The following is a 27,577-nucleotide window of genomic DNA, read 5'->3' on the forward strand; positions in this document are numbered from 1 at the left end:
TGACTTGTTTATCCAGCGAAATATTTAATTAAAAATATTTAATTTGTCTAAGAAACAAAAAGATTTCTCTTTGAAAAATTCAAGAAACAAAATGGAATATTTTATAGAAAAATCTCAAATTTTTCGCCAGATAATCTCCAGTGTGGGCAGGGCATCCACTTTATCCACCCCTCACACAATCACGTCGACAAAATATCAATGAGAATGCAGCAATATCAAAACTTTCTTTTCCCTTGTACAGAAATCAATATCATCTTCTTGCTTTTCTTTTTTTACTTAAATTTTTCATTGCTTAACAGGAAAGGAGGGCAGGTAGTTTAGGAACTGAATAAAATGAGGAAATTTCAAAAAGAAAAAGAAAGAAAAAGTGTACAAACCGAAAACAAAAAAGAACATGTGAGGATTCGTTGCTCTTTTAGTACGACATGTGCTTCTTCACAAGAGCATCCAATAGTCGGAGCTTTCCCTTTTTCTGTTTGTACAGCGCATACGTCTCCTCGATGGCCTTCCGGTCACTCTTGAGCATCTTCCGCCCGTTGTCCTTCTCAAATGAATGCTCAAACTCCTTTATGGTGCGCCTGAGGTCCCTCTTCTCATCCCGCACTGTGTCCAGCTGCTGCCACAACTCGTGAATGGAAAGTGTGTGCACATTGTCATTGGCCGAACTGGAGTCTTCTGTGGAATCTGTGCTCTTACTCGAAGACACGGTAGTCTCTGATGGAGACTCCACTGTGGATGGGACAGATGGTGGAGTGACGTCGGTACTGGTGGTTGCCGTCACTGTGAATGCCATTGCTTCGTGCTCGAGGATTGTCGGCAATTCAGCCATTCCACCGCCGGATGCATTGAGAACGGAACTTCGGTTGAGCATTCGTTTTATCTGACGATACCTATCGTACAGTGGACGCGCCAAATCACGTTCCTCGCGTGAGCTGGGACGCCCATAGATGGACTCTAGGTACAGCAAACCACGCTGAATGGCTGTCTTCTCCTGCATCAGTTGATCCACAGTCAAATCCTCCATCTTTTCCGGACGATCTTCTTCCTTTCTGCGTTCCTGGAGGACCTAAAAGTGGGATAAATGCAATTTTTAACTAACTTTTTAATCCTTTCTCAACTCTTAAGTATAAAAAGCACGAAATCTTATTTTTAGATTTCTGCAAAATGTAAAAAAAATTAATATATAATAATCATCATCACTATGGTCAAATAACACAGTGCTCAACAACTTGGGCTATATGCAATGGCAATATATAATAAAGAAACTTTATTACATTAATTTCTTTCTTTGAGTTCTAAATCTGAGACATTATAACAGTAAGAACTTAAACTACGACTGTTTATTATTGTGTAGACACCTCATGACCCATAAAACTTCAAAAATAAATAAATTTAGGATATTCAAAAATTATAAATTAATAGGAAAAATGCATTGAGTAACCATTTTATTTAATAATGCACGACAATGGCTATAAATTCATTTTCAAAATGCATTCTATTGAATAAATAATAAATACAAAAACGACAAAAACTATACCTTCAGAATATATAAAATACAACATGAATTATGGAGGTAATAAATTAAATTTTCTTCTAGAATTTCTGTGAAAACGTGTGTAACATTGAGCTTATGATGGGGAGAAAATGCAGTCACAATGGAAAATTGTTATATAAAATTATTTCTTTTTGGGGATTTTCATGTCTCTTTTGCTTGGAAAATTTACATTCGCGCAATGATTTGACATTGAAATAAATCCGCACGACTTTCCGTGTTCTTTCACTGAATAAACTTCTCGTCTTCTAATCAATTTGCGTCTTACACAAATTCCCACGATTCCTTCCTCTTTTTTATAGCCCCCAAGCATTGAATGGAAAATAACCAAATCATGTCTTTTTTTGTGCATAACAAATTGACGTCTTTTGCATTTTAAAAGGAAATTTAAATGGAAATACAAATATTTTCCTAAAAAATTATTCGCTCTCTCGGCAAGTCTAAAAAAGTGACATCAAATAGCGCTAAATGGTACCCACAAAACACAGCTTAAATGAGCTCTGTATATGAGAAATAATAAATTGCGTTAATTATTCAGCTGTTAGTAAATTTGACTTGCGTCTGTTTGTGGGCACAAAAAAAACGAAGTGTAATGTACCATAATAATCATTGTCTGCCAAGAAAAGTTGAGAAAACATCACTGCTGTGAAGTATATAGAACTCAACTGATAAGAGCCGGCATAATCAGCATCCCCGAACTGCACCAGACTGAACGGGTTTTGAATGGAAAGCACTGGACCGTGCCAGGTATTTTCTTATTTTTCCAAATTTCCTCCTCCAGCATTGTTCTCTCGTATTTTTCGAGGAATTAAAAAGGCGGATCTGTACAGATTACTGACGTACTAGACAGTTAAAGATACTCTTCGGAAGCAAGGTTGCTTCACCATAAGCAAGGTTTTGCTAATAAACAGGAAAAGTTCATTCGAGTTTAAAAGTTACTGTAAAATATTTCAATGCTAATTTAAGAAAGATCGCTGAAAGTTGAGTTTTGAATGAAAAGAAAAAGAGATTTGAGAGAGAATTCTCTTCAGAGTAATACAAATAAGGCTGTCGGTTTCAAGGAATCTAATTAATTAAAACTTTTGAAATTAATTGATCTTTAATTTTATTAAAGATACAGACTTAATGTAAACGAAATACGTTACTCGTTACATATAAGAAAAATTTAAATCCATTAGTTTATGAATAGAATTTAATCCTCTGCTTATCTATTTGACGAAAACCGTGGTGCAATAGTTAGAGCATTCAATCCCTAATCAGAAAGTCTTTGGTTCGCGTACAGATGCTTTCTTTTCTTTAAAATTCAGTTGACTATAGAATGCATCATTTTATTCTAAACCTTTTTGGCTTTGCATATAATATTTTTAAATTAATTTTTAATAAAATATTGATTAAATCCCTCAGAAATACATTTCATAACTCAAGTTCTTCTGTATATAACGTCTAGCCACATTCTGTGCTACTGTGAAGCACTAATGGGCAGAAGACGTAAATTTCTAGGTGCCTATGTGTTAGAACCACATGACATCTGGAAAATTAAGCCAAATGGTATCCTAAGCTTTATTAATGGCCTGGGACTGTTTGGCTAATTAATATCAGATTATGATGATAACCGGGGACCCACAATAAGCTTGCTTTAGCTGCAGTGGATTGGGAGCGATCTCAGTCGCGGCCACCCCAAACAAATCTGAATCTGAATCTGAATCTGTATATTACTATTAATTTCGGAAATTCTGTTAAAATGGTTAGACAGTAAATACGTGTGTCAAGGTCATAAAAAATAATTCCCTATGAAATTTTTATTCTTTGCATAAGAAACTCTCCGGGTGGTCGAAAATTATTTATTTCAAATTGTCTTTCAACAATGTCATGTCACGATATATCCGATAAATCAACTTTAATCATAATTAAATGCGGTATATTTAAATAAATATTTCATTTTCCCTCTCAAGTGGGAATTTGGACAAATGTGCGGTTGATTCAAGTTTAATTGGTCAATTGACACAAAAATTATAAGGATAAAAAAAAACGAGAGAAATTGATTTCTCTTTGTCGTTTTGATGATATTCTGTCCACCACTTGGTGGTGTTAATTTATTAATTAATTTGGAGTAGAAAGAAATGTTTTTGGCCGGTGTGAGTGGCAAGAATCGATCATGCTCTTTATTTTTCAACCGTTGATTATTTTATAAATAATTTTTCAGTTTTGGTAATGACGATGGTAGGAACTTTCCTTAAAAGGATGAAAATTCTTTTTTTTCCTGCCATCCAGAAATGATTTATTCGGCGAACAAAAGTAGCAAAACCGTCACACAGTGAAGAGTATAATTTTTATCATCATTATTTAACTCTCGAGTGCGATAAACGACATAATTTATCAATATAGTATATGTATGTACCTATATTGAATAGAATGAATGAAGATTATGATGTTCACAAGTATAGCGGGGGAAGAGTGTATTGTGAGTGATAAAATTCTGTGGTTGGTCGTAAAACACTTATTTACATTTTTTTTTCTTCTTTTACTTTATTAATTTAGGCGATACCACACGCTCATGGTATAATCATGCTAAATACTTTAGCATCACATTTTGGGTGTTGTTTGTTGTGGCTATTTTTAGATTTTCAAAGCGCGCAAATTTTTGTAAATTATTTTAAAATTCTTCTGGACGCCAAATTTGGCTTCTTTTTTCTGCGATGAGAGACTCATTAGTAGAAAAGTGATAAACAGGCATGTCTCTCTCTCAGAGCTCATATACGCAAAGATGATGGATGTTTTTGGTAGGGGAAGAAAAGATAAGATTTTGGCACTAACTTCTTCTCAAAGACCCACACAAATGGATAATTTGGCTCGTGCTTAAACGTGTAAAATATATGAAAAGATAAATAGATAATCTGTGAATCAGCGGATAAATATGGAATATAAGCCCGTTAAGTGGGTTTAAGTAGTACATTTTAAGTGTTATTTATGTTGTTAAGACGTCATCAAGATCTGTAATCTCTACCAACAGTCAACGACATTTACGGGATTTTCTTTTAAAAAAATTTTAGATGTGAGAAAAGCTTGAAAATTATTTTTCTACTTCACTTCAAAATAATTTCTTTAATTACTTGACAATTAAAACTATTAGGTACTGGCATTGAAAAAATTTCAGACATTTTGAAAAAAATGGTTGAAAAAGGTGTTTTTTTTTTATCTTTTTATTAAAATCTTAAGAAATAATAAAACTTTTCATATCAGTACCTATGTATAGTTAAAAACGAACAAAAAGGGAATAAACAATAAATGTGACTCAATTTCAACAGAAAATTGCTATATCTCGTCTTTTAAAACAACTATAGCTGCTATGGAATATGAGATTAATTCAAATATTACTTTATTTTGTCTGGAAAATACAACGAAGTGAAGATAATCAACTTCCCTAGGATTCCCCGTACTATTCCTTCCAAGAAAATGCAATCTCAAAGATATCAAAGATTTAATCATTAATTAATTTTACGATTAAATTATGACTTTCGTGGAAATTACAAAGATTACACTGAGCGGCTATTAAATGCTTATAAGCACAATCTTTATGATTTTATGATCGTGTGTACCTTATCGTGATAAATTCCCTCCAAAAATAAAACAATTTCAATTCCAAAAACAATGCAGAACTTATTGCTTTATGGGATTCTTAGAATTTATTCAAAACAAGAATAGAAAATAAAATTTAATAAGATTTAAATAAAACAATGAAAATGAAAAGCAGAGTATATTTTTAGCACTCACCATTTCAATGTCCGTCAGTGTCTCCTGCATCTGACTCAGTTTGATATCTCCGTGTGGCTTCTCCTGCCCCGCGGATGTGTCCTTGGCATCCATAATCCCAGCAATGGGATCACTTTTAATGCAATGCTTCTCGCGCTTTAACTTTTGAATCTCCGACACAATGCTCTTCATGGCCTTATCATTGAGTGTCTCAATGCGTGGGGGTTTGTACCCATAGTCCTTCTCAAAGTTCTCCTCAAATTGCGCCACACGTTTCTTAAGCTTCGACAGGCGATTGTTGATCTGCTTCACACGCTCATCCGGCGTTATCGCCACATTTGGCATCTTCTTCATGAGATCGCGCGTCTTGAGGTTCTCAATGCTCGTAAATTTCCCCGTCTTCATCTCAATCATTGACGGGACGCTGCGAACTTTGGCATAGTTCTCACTCGAGTTGTGCACATGATCGAAGGTATTCTCAGCAAAACGCGGACACACCACGGGGGAGTCCTCGTGGAATGGCACATTCCATGGCAGAATCTCCTGGGGGATTGTGTGATTCTTCGGTTCTGCTTCCTCATTGAGATCAATGAGGTTGTTATCATTGAAATCCGACACAGGCGACAGCAAGTCTGACGCCGAAGACGAATCACTGGTCTCTTTGGGCTTTACCGGAGCCTTTTCACGACTCACAAATCCCCTGCGCTCATGCTTAAGCGCTGAATTGTCGTACTTATAGAGATTCTCATCCCTCTCACGCAACTTGGCCACAACGTGCTTTCCCAGCTTCCGCGGGGAAAGAGCTTTGCGTCCAGGCGGTGCTCTAGTGCGTGAAAAACGTTCACTACTGCGTCGTCTTTCGTGTTCCCCATCAGATCCATCTGGATCTTTGCGTTTTACCTGAATAATGAAATTTTGGATGGTCTTTTATTACAACAGCTTATTTTCAAATGTTTTAAAATATAAATTTAAAAATTCGGATTTTTTTTTGTTATTCATCATAACCGAAGATTACAAAAAATCACAAATTTTCACAAATTCCAAAATTTCACGTACGATCAAAAAAATTACTAACTACCTACATAAAATCAAGAACTAAAATATGAAAAATTAATTGAATATTTTAAACTAACCTCATGATTAGGCGACATTCGCGGCGATGGCTCCTCCGCCACCGCATCCTTGTCAGGTTCCAAGTCAGGAGCGGGATGTGGATCGAGTGTGGCCCGAGGTGGCAGTGGTTTCTTAAAGTCCTCATGGGACGACACACGTCGAATCACATCGTACTCCGACACACTGATATGCTCCTCACTATTGGACCTCACCAGCTTCCTATCCTGATTCTGGGAGGACGTACTATCCTGTCGCTCCTTCCGCTTCCGCGTATTTTGCCAATCAAATGGCTCAATGATTTTGGGCAAATACGACGGTGGTATCTCAACTTTCACCTCGTCACTCTGACACGGTGCTATGCTGCCCTCAGCCGGGGAGGATGCTGATGTGAGACGACTCAGGTCGCCATCGTGATGATCCAGTGACGGACGGCGCATGCCGCACTGTTTTGGGGAGAAAAAAAATCAAATAAATCTAGATTTTCCTGTCTTGTAAATTTTATACGGCAAGTTTTGGAGAGACACTTTCCCCACAAAATTTTGAGAGACTAAATATGACCTTTATGTTACATAAAATTTCCATATTATATTCCGGAATTTATAGCAAAGAAGTCACATGAGAAACTTTATTTTTAAATCTCTCTCCATGGTTTTGTTTTCTTTGCAGAAAATTTTCAAATTGGGTGTGTCGAAATTAAAGCATTGCATTGTTAAGTTAATGAATATAGCTTTAAAAATGATTATATTCCAAGATTTTGAATGTTTCAGAGAGCTGTTACGCATTGTTTGAAGTATGTATGTATATGTCTTGAGTCTAATTTGATCAAAATCGGTAAAGTAAAATCCAAGATATTGCTCTTAAGAATATTCCAAATGAAAGGAAATATTCAAATAATTATAAATTTTGCGCATTCTCTTGCCTTTTCCCACTACATATTCTAATTTATTTTTATCTTTATGTATTTAATAAATTTCAAGTACAAAATGCACACATTGTACGATTATGCGAGAATTGAGTGACAATGCTAGACAATAATAATGGATTGACCTACATTTTAAGCACGCAGCTCTTGCACTTAAAACTTTACACATCCCTCCACAACAAGCCAATAAAATTCCCCCCCAAATGGTAATTAAGTGAAAACAATCCTCTCGCCGAGAACACATTTCATTCTGACTTTTACTATTGCCATTTATACGAAATCTACAAAATATTTCCTGCCATGAGGACACACAAATTTGCTAAATTTATTCAATTCCTTCACCCCCAAAATACACTCAAGGAAAACTTTCATTCACAAAACTGCCTCTCAGTTTAATTGTGATGTATAAAAAGCCCCAAAAGAGGCGTCTATTTTTACCATAAGTGGTTCCAAATACAGCAAAATCATTGTTTCCCACGCAAATCACGCAAAGGCACTTGAAAAAAAATATACACAAGAACTTCCCAAATTAATTCACCACCCACAAAAAATTCTCTCCTCACACACAGAATTATTTCACAAAGTCTGGAGCATCAGTCAAGAAGCTATCTTGGTGCTGGTGCGACAGAGACTGAAAAAGAAATTAAACTACGCTGAATCTTTATTCTATCGCACAGCTCTGCGCTACTGTTGGCAGTCCCATGACGAATTGTAATCATATCTGTCTTGGAATCACGCAACTATCAGAAGATAAGACGGTATTTTTTTTAACTTAACTTCTCGCCACTTTTATTACTTCTCTTGCCGCTATTGTATGTAATAATCTCTTATCATTTGGTAGACATTTTAGTGTTCCATGCGAATGAATAATAAATAAATCATATAATGCTCTAAAACTGTCTCTCCATTTCTTCTAGTTCTTTTTAGCTGTGATTCTTTCGAAGAAAAGAATAGCACAGCTTCTGTGTACCACCTAAAATGCAATGTTTTTCAAGCTACATGTTTACCCGAATCCGCAATATACTGAAAGTTCAGTTTAAATTAATTTTGCAAATAGCTTTGATACAAAATTAACTTGAAGTCGTTGAAGGAATCATACAGATAGATTTAGATTTCAAAATTTTTGCCACTATTCATATTTCCCTTACTGTAAAGGATACTACTTTATATAATAATTCCCAATAAAAAACTATTTTGGCTTTTTGTGACCTCTTTGTGTCTCTCAATTTCACCTCCTCGAAAAAAAAGGAATATCAAAGCCTACACTCAATTTTTTTTTGATTATACAGCTTGCGAACATTCGGTGTTCTCTTCTATTTTTCTGGGTCAATCAATAAAACAATATGAAATTTAATAACTTCCCCCAATATCACAAAACAGACACACACACACACACCCTCCGTGTACATTACAGAAATGCGAATAATTTTCATGCGGATATAATTACAGAGATGTAGAAATTTTTTACTACAAAATACTTTTATTTTCGATTGAGGGAAATCCAATGTACTAGGAATCCTTAAAATATAAAAAATATGACTAAAGAGGTTGATTTAAAAAATTTAATTAAAATTGCTCTTAATAAACTACGAAATTATCCACAAGATGTCTCCACAATACACCTAAGACCTCTAGCGGCAATAAAGATTTATCCGCAAAATATTTGAATACTGCAAAAACTGCTTTGTAAATGTTTTTTATATGGCAAAATATGATACAATTTCTTGCACGAAACCACAAACGAGCGTGTGTAAATGTGTGACGTGAAAGCAATGCAAGTAATGATTGATGGTCAACGTTTAAACAGAGTCTTCTATTTATTGTGTGTCAATTGCAATATTTTCACATTTGAGAAATGAAAACGAAGAACATAAAAAAAGAGAATCACGATTAAAAATGCTGTGCAAACAGACACAAGCTCTTCTTTGGTGTATAATTGGTTTATTAGAGGAAGAAAAAAAGCTGACTTTTCACTTCGTGCAATGCAATGTATATACCAATAATTAAATTAACAGCAATTTTCCTTCACCTTTTGCATCGTCACTTTTGTACTAAATCATTTTACCCCTCGTTGGTACTTTTATACATATAGCAAAATTGCACTCGATGGCACAAAATCTATATACATACATACAAGCGACACCATTAAACTGATGAAAGAGGAGACACATTGGCTCGATATTAGACCAATAACTCCCGCAGAAGTGAGTACATTCATCAATTATTTAAAGTTTATTCGCGTGCAAAAGAACTATGGGATGAAATGGTGAGAAATGACTCCAATAAATGGAAGACGACACCCTTGTTAATTTATAAAGGAAATAATTTATGCTATGAACAGACAATTAAGTATTCAATTAGCATGAAAATGTTTTGCACTTTATCACCCAACATCGAACGCTCTTGACAATGAACGACCTTCATAAGTTTAAACTTCCTTCCAATACAGTCTGGTTGAGATAATCGATTTAGCGGAACACCGATGAAAAAGTTGGTATACCTCAATGTGGAGTTATGTCTATGTGTTGTTATTTGATTTAACATCTTTTGGAAGATGAAGATTTTCTAAATTCAAAATTTACAAAATGAGAGCTAACTTCCATTAAACAACAAACGCCGTATAATAGAAAATCTATCGTGTTACCGGAAAATGTAATATTAATCCTTTACTTAGGTTTCCACTCAACTTGCAATTTTTAGCAGAGGTTTTTTGCGTCAGTTTCCATCTGACATTTTTATTTCACATATCATGTCACCGAAGAGTCATAAATTCTTCTAAAACATTGTGATATCCGTCACTAATATAAGATCTCGTGCTAGAATTGATTTTCTCCTATAAGGGACATAACTAAACTAATCACAAAAATGAGATATCAGATCAAAGTTTGTAATGAAGAAGTATAGCATCACGGAGTATACATAGATACAGTACATATATGTAGGTAAATAGGATAATCATTGGGGAGTTTGGATCAGCAGTGGAACAAGGAAACTCTAAATAAGGAAGTTCTAAAAGCCTGATGAAGGCAATAAAATTGCCAAACAGTTGCAACTAGCGACGAGACATCGCTGACTTTCCTTATTCGACTGCTGGTCCAAACTCCTCAAAGATTACAACTTATTCAATCGCTAAACTCCATTACGAAAATTGGATATTCGGAATAATACAATTTGGATTGGATTCTCAACTTTTTTCTTCTTCGTCGCATGACAATGATTATATATCTTTCAGCTTTAAATAATGGGTAAGTGTAGAAAATTCACAAACCATAACATTGAATATAGCTCAAGCAAGGACACAAATGGCAAAAGCAAACTTCGTGCGAAGTTAAAATCTAACATGGAACCGGAACAACTATATTGATCTATTATTATTAGTTCTGTTTTGCATTAAAACTGCAAGTGTGAAATTTTCCCTAATAATTAATTTATTTTAATAAGTTTTGCGTGTTTATGTTTTTGCTAATAAGAGTAGTGTTATAAAAAAGGATTTTCTAGAACTATTGAATTCAGTTTCCCTCCGTCAATTCAATTGTACATATCATACCTACCCTTAACCATGTCGTACAAAGAGAATAAGAAGTTATACCAAAAAACTGTGGAAGATATTAACAAAATAGGTTCTTATGGTGGAGTTGATTTTCTTCTTAGAGACATATCTAAACCAATCGCAAAAATGGGATACGCTTTTATATTTATTATATTATCAAGTGATCTTTGTATATTTTATTCTATATACAATTTTCAGAACGATTTTGAGAGTTTGGCATTTTTATTAACAACGTCAGGTGTAGCATTTGTGCTAAATCAAAAAATGTTCGTAATGTTTACGATGAATAACTATGTCCATCGGATTATTCAAGAAGTTAATATAATACTGGACAGGACATCGAAGTATCCCAATCAAGCTAGTATGATGCACAAAGGAATGATAGCGTTTGAACTAGTATACAAAGCTATCAGTCTAGCATTTAGTACGGCAGGAGTACTAATGCTTACCATCTCACTGGTCATCTCACTATATGAATCCAAGAAATATCTAGTTCTCGGACATATCGTACCATACTTCGATCATAAAACATCACCAGGTTATGAAATTAACTATTTCTGCCACGTTACACAGATCTGGTTGTGTGTTGTAGTTCTCGTTACTTTCGATTTCTGTTTCTACGGACATGTATTCATTGCTTGTAGTCATAAACTATCAATGATACACATCTTAGACGAATTTGATAGAATAACTGAAACAACTGATGATACACCGAACTTCGAAGAAATCGAAAGATGTCTCAAAAGACTAATTGTCGAACATCAAAGTCATGTTATACTAATACGAAATTTATCAGATTATACTAGAATGTCCAATTTGGCAGTAGTTTTCGCATCAATGAGCAGCATAATTTTTACAATATTTGCCCTCGTTGAATTTTTTTGGATTCCAGGATTGGCCTTTGTCATTGTTATAGTATCACAACTTTTACTTTTTGGAACTGTTGGAACTATCTACATTATATGTGTGGAACGTTTTGAAACAGCAATATATAACTGCAAATGGTATCTACTACCCCTACGTACTCAGAAAGCTCTAAGCTATATTCTGATGATGAGTCAGAGTCCCATCATGATTACGATTGGTGGATATGCTCCCGTGGATCTACAAGCATTTCTCAAAGTTTGTGTCATACAAACTTACAATTTTCTCCTATATTACTTATATTTTGTTTTTTTTTGCAGTGCATGAAAACCTGCTACTCTGTCACTATGATGCTGCTAAACCGTACGAAGTAATCGCTTCTCTTATACTCTTTGTTTCTAATATTTCATGTGAAAGCTTGTAAACAAAAGATATAGCTATCAGCATATAGGTTTGTGCTGGAGCTGTAATTTTATTAATCAGTTGTATAAGGGATATCGAATAAGTAGTTATTTCTCTTTGTAAACTTAAGTAATATTATAAATAAAAATACTCATATCACTGGCTAGTTACCTAAAATAGACTTTGTTGTACAATAGAGTTCTTTAAGGACTCCAGTTTTAACCTGATTTGATTGAGACCGGATAAGTCGTTTTTGAATAAATGATTGTGATATGGATTTTTAAAAATGATTATTTATTTATTTAATAAAAGAGAATGCTATCTAACTGTATACGTAGTAAAAGAATGAAGAATAAAGTAGGTACATCTAGGTAAATTGTACATTCTGAATATTACAGTTTGGATTGGATTCTCAACTTTTTTTTTCTTCATCGCATGACAATGATTATATATCTTTCAGCTTTAAATAATAAGTGTAGAAAATTCACAAACCATGACATTGAAAATAGCTCAGGCAAGGACACAAATGGCAAAAACAAACTTCGTGCGAAATTAAAATCTAACATGGAACCGGAACAACTATATTGATATATTATTATTAGTTCTGTTTTGCATTAAAACTGCAAGTGTAAAATTTTCCCTAATAATTAATTTATTTTAATAAGTTTTGCGTGTTTATGTTTTTGCTAATAAGAGTAGTGTTATAAAAAAGGATTTTCTAGAACTATTGAATTCAGTTTCCCTCCGTCAATACAATTGTACGTATCATACCTACCTTTAACCATGTCGTACAAAGAGAATAAGAAGTTATACCAAAAAACTGTGGAAGATATAAACAAGATAGGTTCTTATGGTGGAGTGGATTTTCTCCTAAGGGATATAACTAAACCAATTACACTAATGGGATACACAATGATAACTGTTGTATTAACAACTGATGTCTGTTTGTTTTATTCTATGTACCGTTTTTTAAATGATTTTAAGGATTTGGCATTTTTATTGACCACATCGGGTATAGCAATTATAGTAAATCAAAAAATGTACGTAATGTACACGATGAATCACTCTGTTCATAGAATTATCGAGGAAGTGAACACAATACTTGAACGAACATCAAAACATCCCGATCAGGCTAATGAGATGCACAAAGGAATGAAAGTTTTTAGACTAGCATATAAAGTTATCTATCTCTCTTATCGTCTAACCGTAATTCTAATGTTGAGTTCATCAATGGCCGCCTCTATTTATACAAACGAGAAGAATTTAATTATCGGCCATGTTGTACCGTATTTTGATCATAAAACAACACCTGGATATGAAATTAACTACGTATTCCATTTATGTCAACTCTACATATGTCTTGTGATCGTGCTTTCATTTGACATTTGCTTCTACGGCCACATCTTCATTGCTTGTAGCCATAAATTAGCAATGATACACTATTTTCATGAACTTGACAGACTAACAGAAGAAAGTGATGATGTATCACACAACGAAGAAATCGAAGAATGTCTCAAAGGACTAATTACTGAGCATCAAAGTCACGTAATATTCATGACGAACCTCGCAGATTTTACATCAATGTCCAATTTCACAGTACTTTCATCGTCTATGTGCAGCATTATATTTACAATATACGTACTTATTGAATTTTTTTGGGTTCCTGGATTTGTCTTTATCGTACCTTTAATAACTCAACTTATGGTTTTTGGAGCTGTTGGAACTGTATACGTTATATATGCTGAACTTTATGAAGCAGCAATCTACAACTGTAAATGGTACGCACTTCCACCTCGGGCACAAAAAGCTCTAGCCTTTATCCTGATGCTGAGTCAGAGTCCCATTCTAGTTACAGTTGGCGGATATGCTCCATTGGATCTACAAGCATTTGTCGCGGTTTGTATCTGAGAAACTTTTTTCCTTTTTTTTGTACCTATATATATTTATTGTTTTTCTTTGCAGTGCATGAAAACCTGCTACTCTGTTACAATGATGCTGCTAAACCGTGAAAAATAATTGATCTTCTCAAATTTCTTGCCGAAGTTTATAAACTATACATACTGCAGTGGATCTATGATTTATATGTGAAAATTAAGACCTGAAAGTTTATTCTATGAAGGTTACATTAGAAAGCTTAGTTTTAGACAGACTAAACCTCTTGAAAATCCCCCTGAAACGTGCATTTACCATTTTTGTGTCTGATCAGAGGGGGTCGAATTTTCCGAAGATTACAACATTTGATATATCTATAATGTATCAGATATAGCAAATAATTATTCACATACCTTTTAGTTATTTTATCTATGAACGAGGTAAATTGTCGCTTCGCTCCAATTTACCTCGCCCCGCTTCGCGGGGATTTGTTGCGCTTCGCGCAAATTTTGTATAGAGAAAATAATTGAGATGAAAAAAGTCCAATAGAAAATGTATTCGTTGGTAACAATCGCCTGGTATCAGTAGTCTCTGTACCAAATTTCATCGCGATCGGACCAACGGTGTAGAAATGCATAGATGAACAGGAACGAATTTTAGAGAGACCTTTCTTTATTATATAGATGGGCCACGCAAAAACCTCCAACAGATATTTCAAAGAGAAAAAGTGAATTTCACACAACATTTATGGCGCCGAATTCAAAAAGTAGCCAAAAAAGCATGAATTTTATATGGGGGCTATATGAAGGGGGGCTCTGGGGGGAAAATGAATGTCGTTGGTAAAAACCGCCTGGTATCAGGAGTCTCTGTACCAAATTTCATCGCGATCGGACCAACGGTGTAGAAATGCATAGATGAACAGGAACGAAATTTTAGAGAGACCTTTCTTTATTATATAGATAATAAAATACATTTTAACGCTCTTTGCATTTAACCGTTTAAGTATGAATATGAATTCAAAAAAAGAGTTGATGCTTTTTGACACATTTTTGGCCATAATCAACCTTAATTTTTCCCCTTAAGAATTAAGTATATTTCATTAGGAAAATCGTAAAATTTTCTAAAATTACAAAGTTCTGTATCTTCTAAATTCTTAGAGCATGTATCAACAGTTTGAGCGATGTATTAAAGTTCAAAGTTACTGACTGATGCAGTGACGGTATATGCTTCATACAATTAAAGGGAACACGCCTAAAAAATAATTGTGGCATGGAGGCATCATCAGTTAACTAAACAAGAAAAAATATATTTAATCAAGAAAATTGAATTTGACCTATTATTTGACGATCTATCAACAGATAATGTCGAGGTAATGGATTAGAAAATTATATATTGATACATTTCAATCACCCCAAAAGGAATATTTATAAAGAAAATATTGGAAGTTAGAAATAATGGAGTATACTTGTAGGCCAATTGTTAAAATAAATATATGTAAGCTTTTTAACAATTTTATGGTTAAAATATCTATTTTAGTGCAAAGAATTTTGAACTCAAACACACGATAATTCTGATATTATAAAAAACACAAGTTAAATATACATTAACTCTGTTCGTGCTGGCATTCGTTCATTAATTCACAAATGACAATTTAAGTTAAAAATAGAGAGCAAATTTACCACTTAAGTACTCAACAACAGGTTGCATGTTTTAAATCAATTACACAAAAATAAATAAAAAAAAAGCAAAGAACAAAGTGAATTTGAAATACCAACACTGCGGTTAAAAAACATTTAATTCTTCACTAATTCAACTAGAATATAGTAATTTTGCATTTGATTATTTTTTTTTTGTAAATTATGATCACAAAAATAAACACTTCAAACATTCTTTACATTCATTTCTCTCGAAATAATATTTTCTTTTACTCCACTTGCTCACTCTTTTCGAATAATTCCAGAACCCATATCATTTTTTTTTCTTAATGAAACAATTTATTTTTCTTGGCAGAAAATCGAACTATTTAACTCTACACGTGTATCTGTCCATGGTATTAATTAAGCTTACATTTGCCGGAGAAACAAAGGTGGAATTTAAACAACCCATTTTATTGGAAGAATCGTCTCTTTTTATCTTTTTTCTTTTGAAAATATTAACACCAACTGCAAATTATTGTACAATTTACTATTTTCACCACATAGAGTTTTATCTACAAACTAAAACAGACTACCACTTTGGTTGCCACTCATGGGCGGAACAAAATGTTTTCTCTCCACCGCACAGAGAGAATTTTATCAGATAGAGTGAATTTTGCACTGAAACTGATATATAAAATCAAACTGGAAAACTCTAGTACATCCTACCGCGGTAACTTATCACAAATTGCGTGTTTTGAAGACAGTGAGAGAGAAAAAAAAAGTAAATCTTGGTTTAATAGCAACACTTTGCCATTTCCGTCACTTATAGTCATTTTTTTCGGACTATAATTGAGTGATAATCAGGCTGCTCTAGTGCTTTGCAAATTGATGACGTACTTACACAAGAGATGTTACTTTTTCGATTTTCACAAACATTTCTACTACATTCTAGCCAAATCTAGATATAGAATTCAAATTTTCTAGAGTTGCAAATGAATCTCATCAAATAGTTTCATATATTAAGATAAAGATAAATCCACAGATAGCCTAAAATTCTAAAAGCTTCAAAAGAAATATTCAGATTCATATTTTGTAGATAATAGTTAAAGATTATATAGTGAGTATACTTAAAATTATATCCCTGATCTTAAAAGATATAAAAATGTTGCAGTTTATGGATATTCTTAGGTTTTGGTTCACATTGCATTTACTTGTTTGTTTATTTATTAATAAACCTTTATGTATTCAAAAATCTCTTATCAACATTTTCCAACAACTCTGTCTATATATTTTACTTTTCCTAAATATCGCCAAAAAATTATTTTTAGCCCGCAAAAATTCTTGGCTCGCTTGCAAAAATTCCCCTGAAAATATTTATTTGCCTTTAAGTTTGATGGAGAACAGAAAGCGCCTACACGGGAAAAAATCTCATTTACTTTAAAATGTTCCCAATGACCGAGAGAATCTACATCAGAGTGAGACGCTTAATCACATTTTGGCTTTATTTAATTTTCTCAATGATGCCGACTTTTGTAAATAAATAAAACCCGGCTTGTTGGATGAATCAACATTTTGACTAATTTGCATGTGTTGTTTTTAAAAAAGGTTTTCTTTCTTTTCTTTTTGTTTTTGTCGTTATCTTTAAGGATTTCCCACATCAGTTTCCTTCCTTCATCGATAAGGAATATGTGTGTGCGTGTGTGTGTAAGTGTACATATGTCAATATCTTATCAGGGTAAGAGATTACGTGAGAGATTTTGCAGAGTATTTACGTTAGAATGGGTCAAAGAGTCTCCCCCAGTGACTTGATTGATAAGAATGAAAAGTTGATAAGAGAGAGAGAAGGAAATATATACTTACAATGCAAGCCTTGACAGACTCCCAAATATTTTTCGCAAACAATTCGATTTTGGCCAATTTTCCTTTGGTCTCACACAAAACAAGATAAATGTGGGGTGTGGGATGTTGATTACACCGCTGATGTTCACTCACTATTTTCGCGCGCGCACCTTTTAGCTCTCTAAGAAATTACGACAATCTTCGGGCACTCTTGAAAAAACACTTCCTATGTGCCAAGATCTCTTTGCGCGTGTGATCGCCAATGAACGCCCGTGACACACAAAAAAATCGCTTTTCAGGATCGTCGTTTGCGTGATCCCGAGGGCGTGTGCTTAGAGCACCTCCAATGCCAAATCACACGAATTGGCGGGAGAGAGTGAGAAAAATCACGCGGATTGTGCTGAATAAACTGTGCAGATCGTCTGTTGATAGAATTCACTTTCGTTTTTTTTATTTTTGCAGCAAAAAAAAGCTCTTCCACTTAGCTCCAAATTTAGGCTCTGTTGCACACACAAAAGTTTATATTAAAAAATTTTTAGCGCCAGTTTTTTGCTCGTTTTTTTTTCACAGGGAAAATCTCTCACAACATATCGCGATCTCTGCACATTTTTGCACAATTTTTCATACAAACAAACTACGGCTGTTTGAGGAAATGTGTCGACACCAAGCGATAATTTAGCATGTGAACGCTGGCACCTTCAGTTCAATATTGAAAAGTATTTAATAGCAAAATAAAAATTCCACACACCGCTTTACTTTTCTATGTTCTCTTCTTCCAAAGCACTCTTCCAACACTGTCCACCACTTTTACTTTTCTTCTCTTTTACAAATTTTCTTCCACTACCAAACAAGAGAGCTTCTGTGTGAATAACAGAGAGTTTCCGGTGTGTCTCCTTCAACTAACTCTTTTTTTGTTCCTACCTCAAACTACGCAGTTGTGGAAGCTTCTCTCGGCTTTCCCCGATATGTGGGCGGATGATGTGTTATTTTGGAATGTGCCGCAACAGCAAATGGATCGCAGAAAACAATGTCATGAAATATTCGTTAATCCTTTCACACATTTGAATGGTTCATTTTACAAATTAACCACCCCTCACGCGTCTCCCTCCATAGCGCACGCCACACTTCTAATCGATGCACCTGTCACGGTCTCCAAGATTGATGCTTCCCCTGAAAATAGAAAAAAAAATGTTGGAAGAGGTATAATGAGTGAAAATGATTCAATATTGCATAAGAACGCGAGAGAAAAAATTGCTGTGGATTCTAAAAACAACACAGCGCATATAGAGGAGATAAAAAAAAACTTCAAAGAATATCACAAATTCTTAATATAAAATCAATATTTTATCATTAAATATTTACAAAAAAAACATTCTAAGGTTTCTCTTTTGCTTTTGTTGTGCAAATATCTCATGAGTTATTCACATTTTGCTTTTTTTTCTCTTTATTTAACACCTCACTTGTGCGAGCTTGAAGCTTTTGCATTTTATTGCTTTCAGCACAATCACAGGGGGTTGTGGTTGGTTAAGGGTTAAAACCAATTTCATTAATTCTTAAACTTTTTTTTTATTTCAGAATTTTATTTAGAAACTTAGTCTAAGAAATGTGTATGACTTTTCTATTTCACCGTTTGACGCTTTATGCCCAACTATTGACGTTTCTTTTCTAACTTAAAAATAGACACGATAAAAAGTGACCATCTTCTTTTCAGTTGGACACCATTTTGAACTTTTGCAACATGATCAATTAAGCATACTACATCAATTTCGCTCAACTTCTCTTAAATGAATTATATAGTAAAATAAATAAGAGAATAAACTCATGCAAAATATTTTACAAAGCATTTTTTTTTAATAAAGAAACCTTAATTCTTAAAAAAAGTAAATGATTTAAAATTAGACAACATAGTCAAGTATTTTCATGAAATTTTTGTTTAACACGCATGAAATAAATTTAAAAAAAATTCTTTAAATAAATTTATTACACCCTGTACTGGTCGAAATATGGTTATAAAGAAAATTATTTAAAAAGAAAATTCAGTATCAATTACTGCTGGTTTTCACCAGAGGGAAAATTTATGTCTAATGAAATCTAATGGAGAAGATAAATTATGATGGAAAATGACAAATTGTAGAAGCGATAATTCTTTTCGTGAAATGTCTTTTGCATTTTAATGAAATTTGCGAATGATAAGATTGCGACACAAAAGTGCTCGAAAAAAACGTATTGATTATTTTGGCAAATAGCTCATAAATCTGCAAACATATGAACGCTTTTATTATGCCTAAATCGGTTGTTAAAATCGCTTTTTTTATCAGTTTGGCTGATGAAATTGAATTACAATTATTTATTATGTGCTATAAAAATGAGATCGATTATTTCTTTGAATTGAACTCGCCTAATTTTTTAGGTAGGGAAAATGTGTCTATAATTAATAGGTTAGAACAAACTTTAGGTAAAGGGACATCGAGAGCTTTTCTTTGAATGAAAAAACGTCCTTTAATTGCTAATAGAAAATTGCTTTGAAAAATTGTAACTTATGTATCGTGAATATTGGGGACACTATATACATAATTTCTCCCTTTTGTCGAATTTTCTCGACTAGTTCCTGGTCCAATTCATACTGAAAGTGACTATTTTAGACTTTTAAACTATTTAAAGGATTACTTTCAAGTATGAAAATACTTTCTTGCAAATATGATCTGATTTGTCTAATTCTGTCATCTTGCTTATTTGATCTCCAAAGTTTCAAGTCTGAGCAATAACTTGCTTAGGGAATGCGGGTGCTCAGCAAAATTCCTTCCCGCTTATCCCTGTTTCTCATTACTATTTCTCCGAAAATTCACCGAGCACTCTGCGAAGCGCTAGACTTGCGCTCAAGCCATTTTCTCCTTTTTAAATATTTTTTCCATCGACCCCATAATTCGCGTGTAAATAGAAAACGTATATAGTACGATTGAAATTAGCAAAATTGGCAAATCAATTGAATCACAAACAAATTAATCAAAGTGACAAAAAATCAAAAATAGATTGGAATCTCTGTTACAGAACTCGACTCAACCGGACATTTTCATTTAAACCTCTGACCCAATTGGGCATCAGATATAGCTTCTCATGACCTTCCATATGAAGCTACTCTGTGGCTAATTATAGAAAACTCTCAAATCAATTGGATGACTTCCACTTGATATTAATTTAATTTTTTTTGTTGTATTTTATTGATCACAACTTCCTGTACAGTGGAGCTTCCCCATGAGATTTTCAATGAGACATCAAGGCGAGAGAAAATTACACGAATATTTCTTTTTTTCGCACCAAATCACGTACTACATTGCAATGGGTTAGAGGGGAGTGAGAGTTAAAAAGTCCTCGGAGAATTAATTGGAAAGCAATTGAATTCAATTTAAAGCAATTTATTCCCAATATCCGTGTGTTACACAAAAGAGACATTTTGTCGTTTGGCTTGAAGATGATCCAAAATCAATATACAATGAGGAGGAATTTACTTTTCAGGGAAGAAGGTTAAATTAAGGATAAAACCCCTCCCACTCATTCACCTTCTTTACACCTTAAAAAAAATTTTATAACCACCATGACCAACCCACTTTTATGGGGGATCATTGAGAGAATTTTTCTGCTGCGTCACACCCCATTTCCCATCCACCCACTTCCCTCCTTACCCTTCACTTCCGCGCCAGGAAAATTGCCTCCATAGAAGCAGGAAAATTGTATGAAACAAAGGATTTGTGGTGGAAGAGCGCAATCTAAGCAAATTTTATTACAATTCGGCAATGCTCAATGCGGGTAACACAACAGAAGAATTTCTTTCTTATTTGCACATAACAAATTAATTTTTTATAGCCTTCAAATGGAACGCAATTTTATGCTAAAAAATTTTCTTCATTGCTTTTTTCTCGAGGTTAAATTTTGGGATCGCACGGGGATTGGTGGATGAAAAAAGGGCGCGTTTGCTCAAGTCGAAATTTTACCTTTTTGTACTTTGCAAATTAAACTCACTTTACTTTTCCTTTTTGGCACCACAACTCCACTAAAAAGAACTTTTTTCTTGTCCAACTTCCTTTCCCGCGAAAAGGGAAGTTATATGTGTTGTGTAGAAAGGAAAAAAAGAAAGTGCAATGAGCATCCAAAAGAATCTACCGTCAACACTGTGAGATTTCACTTTGGGAATTGCTTTGAACTTTCAATGATTCTCTCCCAGAGTCTTGCCTCAATGTGTAATCAATAGAGAAGGACATGCGCGTCATTCCCCCCAAAAGAGTCTCACAGAGTGGATTCCCAGAGACACATCGCACAATATTCCCACTTGAAAATTTTCCTTCCTTCCTTTACCCTCCTCAATGGCATTCGGGACGCCATCCCTTCCCCATTTCTTGTACCCGAACCACCCTGCACCCTATTATACCGCAGACTCCGTCGTGATAAAAGGAAAATATAGAGAGACTCACAGGATGAAAATTATTTCATCTACACACACCCAGGGGCTCATACAAGGAGAAGCTTTCCCCTTCATATAGCCCGAGAATGTAGGGGATGCACGTGCGAAAAGTAGAGCATGGCGAAGCTCAACATATTCCATAATAAGGAAAGCGAAGTCAGGCCGACCAATGCACCCGGGAGGGGCCAAAAAACCTATGTATACTACACCGAAAAAATCAATAAGACAGGACCTACAGTGAAAACTAACCCTCCTCCATCAACACTCGGTAACATTATTCATGCTACCACCATCAACACTTTTCACAATTACCATTCACCACCCCGTTGACTTTTCCCATCATACATATAGGTATACAAAGTTTCTTCGAAACACGAAACAATCAATCAGCCTGACGGGGATATTTATTCATCATTCCTTTCAATCCATTTTCTCACAATACAAAACCACTACAGTGGGCACACCTATTTTCTTTATAGACAAAGATCCAAAATCATAAATTGATTTTTAATTGATGCGCAATTTTGTTCAAGTATCTATTAAATGTAACCGTGTTTTAATCTTGAACTTTTGACCTTTGCTGTGGCATTAATAATAAGGACATACCTAATCCTGGCAACTAATCACGTTACAGTTTTAACATAATCTTCTTGGGTTTGTACGAAAATTTTGTAAAAAAAATAATATTTTTTTAAAATTACTTTTAAAAACTGCAACAATGTTTTTTTGCGACTTAATATAAATTCAGCACCTTCATCCTGCCCTCAAATTCATTCTTAAATCACATTTTCATCCTCAAATTTAGGTAATTTTAAATCATATTTCCGCGTACACGGTTATGAAAATCCTTCTACTGATGCGTTAATTCCATCGTGATTTTGGGATTTAAATATTGATTTTCCCTTTGGGAAATAGCGCGGGAGTGTGGCAAAAGCAAATATTTTCATTAAAACTTCACTAAACACTTTGTATCTTTTGGCGCAAAGTTTCGAACGATGTTTGGTTCATTTTAATCAACTCCCCCAAAACCCAAAGACCATGGAAAGGCAAACAGCTGAGAGAGTTTAAAATAAATTTGTTAGTTGTGATTCAGGCTCAAGTGATTATGTCATTGTTTATTCGTCTTGCCATTTAGCACATATGTTCCTTAAATATTCACATTAAGATTAAGAGGATGAAAAAAAGCAAAACAAGATATTTTGAAAAATAAAGAAGAAAAAGCGAATTTATAAATATTACGAAAGTATATAGCAGAACTATTTCCATTTAATTTGAATTAATCGTCAATTTAGTTTTTTTTGTGGTTCGCAAACCATTGAATGCGATAAAGCGTCTGCTCTTTTTTGTTGACTTATTTTTGGAAGAGGCAAGAAATGAAAACAGAAAATGGAGTGGAAGAAAATCCACGACAGTGTGTTATCGTAACGCGAATTTCTCGTCTTTTGCGCCCAAATATCGCAGCCTTGACACTGGAAATGTTTATTTGCACAGGCATATGTGTGGGGGAATTGAAAAAATTATCACAATTTGTGATTTTGTTTGACTTCTTTTTTCACCTTGTCTATCTTTAAAGCATCGACATTAGAAGGGGAAGAGTCTTTAAAGGAAATTTCCGTGTCTTATTTTAACAAACCTTTTCGAGTTATTTTCCACAGAAGCAACTATGCAAAATTTCATTAAATTTCTCTCTCTCTAGCAAAACTGAACTTGAAAATCACCAACACACGCCTTAATTACCCACAATAATGGGCCTTAAAAAAGTATTTAAAGAAGTGAAGAAAAAAAGTTTTGTAACTGGCAATTATCGAAACAGGGGTTATTGCTTTGTGAGATCGTTTTTTCTTCGCTATTTAATCTTGTACTTACTATACAGCCAAAGTAAACAACAAAGTTAATGCAATCGCTAAGGTCAGAGATGTGCGTGAATTAAAGGCAAGTGCGCATTTTCAAAACTTTGTCCACTTTGGACTTACCAACATCAGCTCTTATATTGGAGAATTTTTTTAGGAAGTAAACAAATCTAAAATTAATCTGTCTTATCAGCGTTCTGTCGCGTCAAAAATAAGTTTGCATTACAGCTGGTTTTTATCTGATTTAGATTAGGCAAGAGTAATATAGTTATTAGAATTTGACTTCATCACATCCGCATTCAATTGATAGCTTGTGTAAATTAAATGATTTTTTGAAACTCAAAATAAAATTTCTTTCGGTACTTCCTTTTCCCCTTGTATATGTATAATGGAAAATGTATGCTTCATGATTTTTTTAATTGGAAAAAAATCATTTGATTCAAAGGATTGTCATGCAAAATATTTTATCATACTCAATTTGAAAATCGCGCCGAGTTACTTTTGTTTCATCTCATTCCTGAAAGATGTTTAAAAATATTTCAAAAAAAGGAAAATGAATTTACAAACATTTTATTCGTCTAAAATTTGTTCATTTGTTCATAATTTCCTTGTTTCTTCATCTTGTAATTTGTTAATGTTTTAAATTTTTGTAAAAGAAAATAAAGATTATATTTTTATAAAGAAAAATTTTTCATTCTGATCATTATCAATCATACATTAATGGCGAAAAATTCCACACACCCCTTATTTTTACATAATTCTTTTTCAACAATTTTATTGTGACGAAATGTATAAGAAAAGCCTTCTTATTGCCCCCTGGGCACAAAATACCCATTCAACGTCTTCCTAATGGAGTGGTAAAAATGTGTTGCAATAGTTTGGTGCTAAATCCGTGCTTATCCAACAAATCACGATGTTTTAGTAGTGCTCTTCCACACGCCTGCCAAGGCTATTTTTGCCCCATAGCAAATTTTCTGCAAATATTGAATGAGAGGTGGCTTCCACTTGAAACAAATGAGGCTCAACCTCTCAATGGCTCTATTGCTTTTCACTTTGGCCTAAAAATATCACGTATACTTGGCAGAAAAGAAGTGCAAAAAAAGAACACTAATCAACCACACGGGCGTAGATTAATTGGAGAAAACACCATGTGCCTGTCCAGGGAACATTCAATTAGCAATGGGGGTGCTTTTGCCATCGCACGCTCCTCCATGGTCTTTATCAGGCAATTTCAAGTGGAATTCAAGCACCTCCATTCATTTCTCGCTGATTGCATATGTGGAGTTCTTATCAGTGTCGCGCCACGCCTTTCTCAAAAGCATGGAAATTAACCAGCTACAATGCATTTTAATTTTGCATGAAAACCCCTTCATTTTCTTCCATTTATATTTTTGGAAAATTCAAATGGAGGTAGGGCAATTTTTTGGCGCCTTTAGACTTTTCCTCTGCGTGTGAAATTCTTTATCCTTTTTCAAGCGCACATGAGTTTCCTGCTACACGAGAATTCGTGAAAAATCAATGGCACGTGTCAGGAGTTTTGCATTTTTTAACAGTTTCAAGGGATTCATTATTAATATTCGCTTTTAAATTTTAATGAAAGAAGATTGAAATGTTTTGAAAAATCATGATGTATCTCATTTCATATTCACGCAGTCATTGAACTTCCATTTTGCGTGTTTTAGATCATCAGACTCACAGATTTAACCTTTGAAAATTTTGATATTGTAATTGATCTATCCATAAGTGAATTAAATAAAAGGAGTTTATTTATTTTCAGGTTCTTGTGAGATCGATAAAAATATAATAATATGCACGTCTTCGGTGCATAAAGCAAATTGAGATAGGTTAAACATTCTACGTTAATGAGCATTTTGCTTATACATAACAACACGCATATTACTAAATTAATGTAAATTCATAAGTTTCTTTAATAAAATTGTTTTCAAAAATACTGTGCATACTGCACACCTGAAAGAGAAATACATATCCGAAACGTCGTGTTCAATAAAAGTAAGGAATTTCAGGTAAATTCCCGTATTTTACTGCCTTAATATACATATGTTTCCTTGACATAATATGTATTATACATATTTAAAAAATAAATAAATAGATTATTATGTGTCCAAACTGCGGTTGCCGCCGTCTTCATAACCGACCTCCACGAGTTAACGGCAGAAAGCTCAAATTTTAGTGCATATGTTTTAGGAAAGGATTTTAAGCTAGAGTGACATCATAAATGCAAATCAATCATAAAACATTTGTCTGTTAAATCTAAAAATATTTTTAGATTTTTGGAAGAACTATGATTGAAGAAAATATTTTTAACAATCTTTTTTAAAAGTTCAGGGGAATCATCAGTAATGATGGCATCCCCTTTATTAATGAAATAAATAAATAAATAAATTTTTTAAAAGTTTAATTTTAATCATGAAATGTAGTTTAATTAAGCTCAAATTGAAGAAAATTATTAAGCTTTATTATTCAGTAAAAATATTTTTAGAATAGCAGGGAAAAAAATCAATAATGTTTTGAAGAAAATTTTATTCGAAAGTTAAAACGTGTAAACAGTAAACACCTTTACATGTCTGCATCTCATGTGAATAATTCTTATGGGCTTTTTACATGATGGATTCTTGCACATACCACGCATATGCTTCTTACAAGTTAATATTACTATTATATTTGCTTCTTACGCATATGTTTTATTTACCAAATAAACAAATAAAACACCATTTCGTCAGATTTTAGAAAATGAAGAAGTTAAAAAGAACTATATTAATTTTCCTAAAACACCAAAAACTTAAAACATCCCGTCAGTTTCCACTGGAGAACTTTATTAATCTTACTTTTAATGGTTTTCTCAATATTATGTACAATAAAAATTATTCTGCTTAGAGAACGATATGTACAACAGTCCAACCTTGGTTTTTCTCTTACAATTTTTACGCCCCTTTAATATAATTTTTTTTCTTATTTCAAGGCCAAAAAATCCCCCAATAATTTTTAAGAGAGCTGTGCGTGCGTATGGCAAAGTCTATTTCTAGGGTGTTGCCTGCTATGATCTTAATTATCTATCTATATCTATGATTTCCTCTGGTGCGCTTTTTCTGGTTCACTTGGAGAGTGTCCAAAACGTTGTGCAATCTCCTTGAGCACACCAAAATGTGGCCCCGGATGCAAATTACCCCCCAAGGAAAGGCTTGAGCAGTTTCCTAGTCAAATACTGTGATTTTCTAGAACATCTATCGAGTTTTTTTTTCCTTCTTTTCGCCTCAAGGAATGCAGTGTCATCGCACTTACTGAATTTCTTTGAATTTCCACTCATTTTCCAAGTGATTAGATAATAGAGGGCTTTTGGGGGAAATTGGATAGATCTTTGGGAGTGACGGAGAGACTTTTCCGTGCATTTTTGTGCACGAAAAATTAGGGCAGAGGTGTGATTTCCCACAACTTTCCATCCAACATGAAATTTTTTTTTAACTTCACCGCCAAAAATTGTCTATTTCACGCGCGTTTTACTTACTTTCTTCACTCCACCGTGTCAGTGAACTCACAGCTGGCAATTTAGCGGCAGATATTCGCACTGATAGCACAATTTATCAACAAATTTGAGCATTTTTTTCTCACAACACACTGAGACGCATTTTTACTTTGATTTTTCCCCCAGAGTGGGAATGCAGCATACAAATTCGCTTTTGCCCGAGCGAGAGGGCAAGAGAAGAAATGGACATTAAATTGCGCCATCTGTCCTTGACAAATTCAAACTATTC

At 33.9% G+C, this 27,577-nt stretch overlaps 1 protein-coding gene across 5 annotated transcripts; it reads right to left on the reverse strand.

Moving 5' to 3' along the window:
* Positions 1–262: 262 nt before the first annotated feature.
* LOC129793302 (uncharacterized) lies at positions 263–27,534 on the reverse strand. Of its 5 annotated transcripts, none has more exons than XM_055833152.1 (5): positions 27,331–27,534; positions 17,523–18,671; positions 6,436–6,858; positions 5,324–6,202; positions 263–1,066 (listed from the first exon to the last, which is right to left on the reverse strand). In XM_055833152.1, exons 3-5 carry the CDS (start codon positions 6,850–6,852, stop codon positions 416–418), a joined length of 1,947 nt encoding a protein of 648 aa, XP_055689127.1. In that variant the 5' UTR covers positions 6,853–6,858; positions 17,523–18,671; positions 27,331–27,534; the 3' UTR covers positions 263–415. The 5 variants fall into 5 exon arrangements, with proteins under 5 accessions (XP_055689127.1, XP_055689130.1, XP_055689128.1 ...); XM_055833155.1 differs by lacking the exon at positions 27,331–27,534 and adding an exon at positions 21,519–25,354; XM_055833153.1 differs by lacking the exon at positions 27,331–27,534 and adding an exon at positions 21,491–25,354.
* Between the last annotated feature and the right edge of the window lie 43 nt (positions 27,535–27,577).

The sequence above is a fragment of the Lutzomyia longipalpis genome, chromosome 3 (genome assembly GCF_024334085.1).
Source record: "Lutzomyia longipalpis isolate SR_M1_2022 chromosome 3, ASM2433408v1".
Classification (NCBI taxonomy): Eukaryota; Metazoa; Arthropoda; class Insecta; order Diptera; family Psychodidae; genus Lutzomyia; species Lutzomyia longipalpis.

Bases quoted from the DNA above. Each gene is read 5' to 3' on its own strand.
- LOC129793302 (XM_055833150.1), bottom strand. From the start codon at position 16,131: ATGGGTTGTTTAAATTCCACCTTTGTTTCTCCGGCAAAT. The intron at 6,203-6,435 runs GTTAGTTTAAAA...TTCATTATTCAG, and splicing joins GAATGTCGCCTAATCATGAG to GTAAAACGCAAAGATCCAGA. The intron at 1,067-5,323 runs GTGAGTGCTAAA...TCCCACTTTTAG, and splicing joins CACTGACGGACATTGAAATG to GTCCTCCAGGAACGCAGAAA.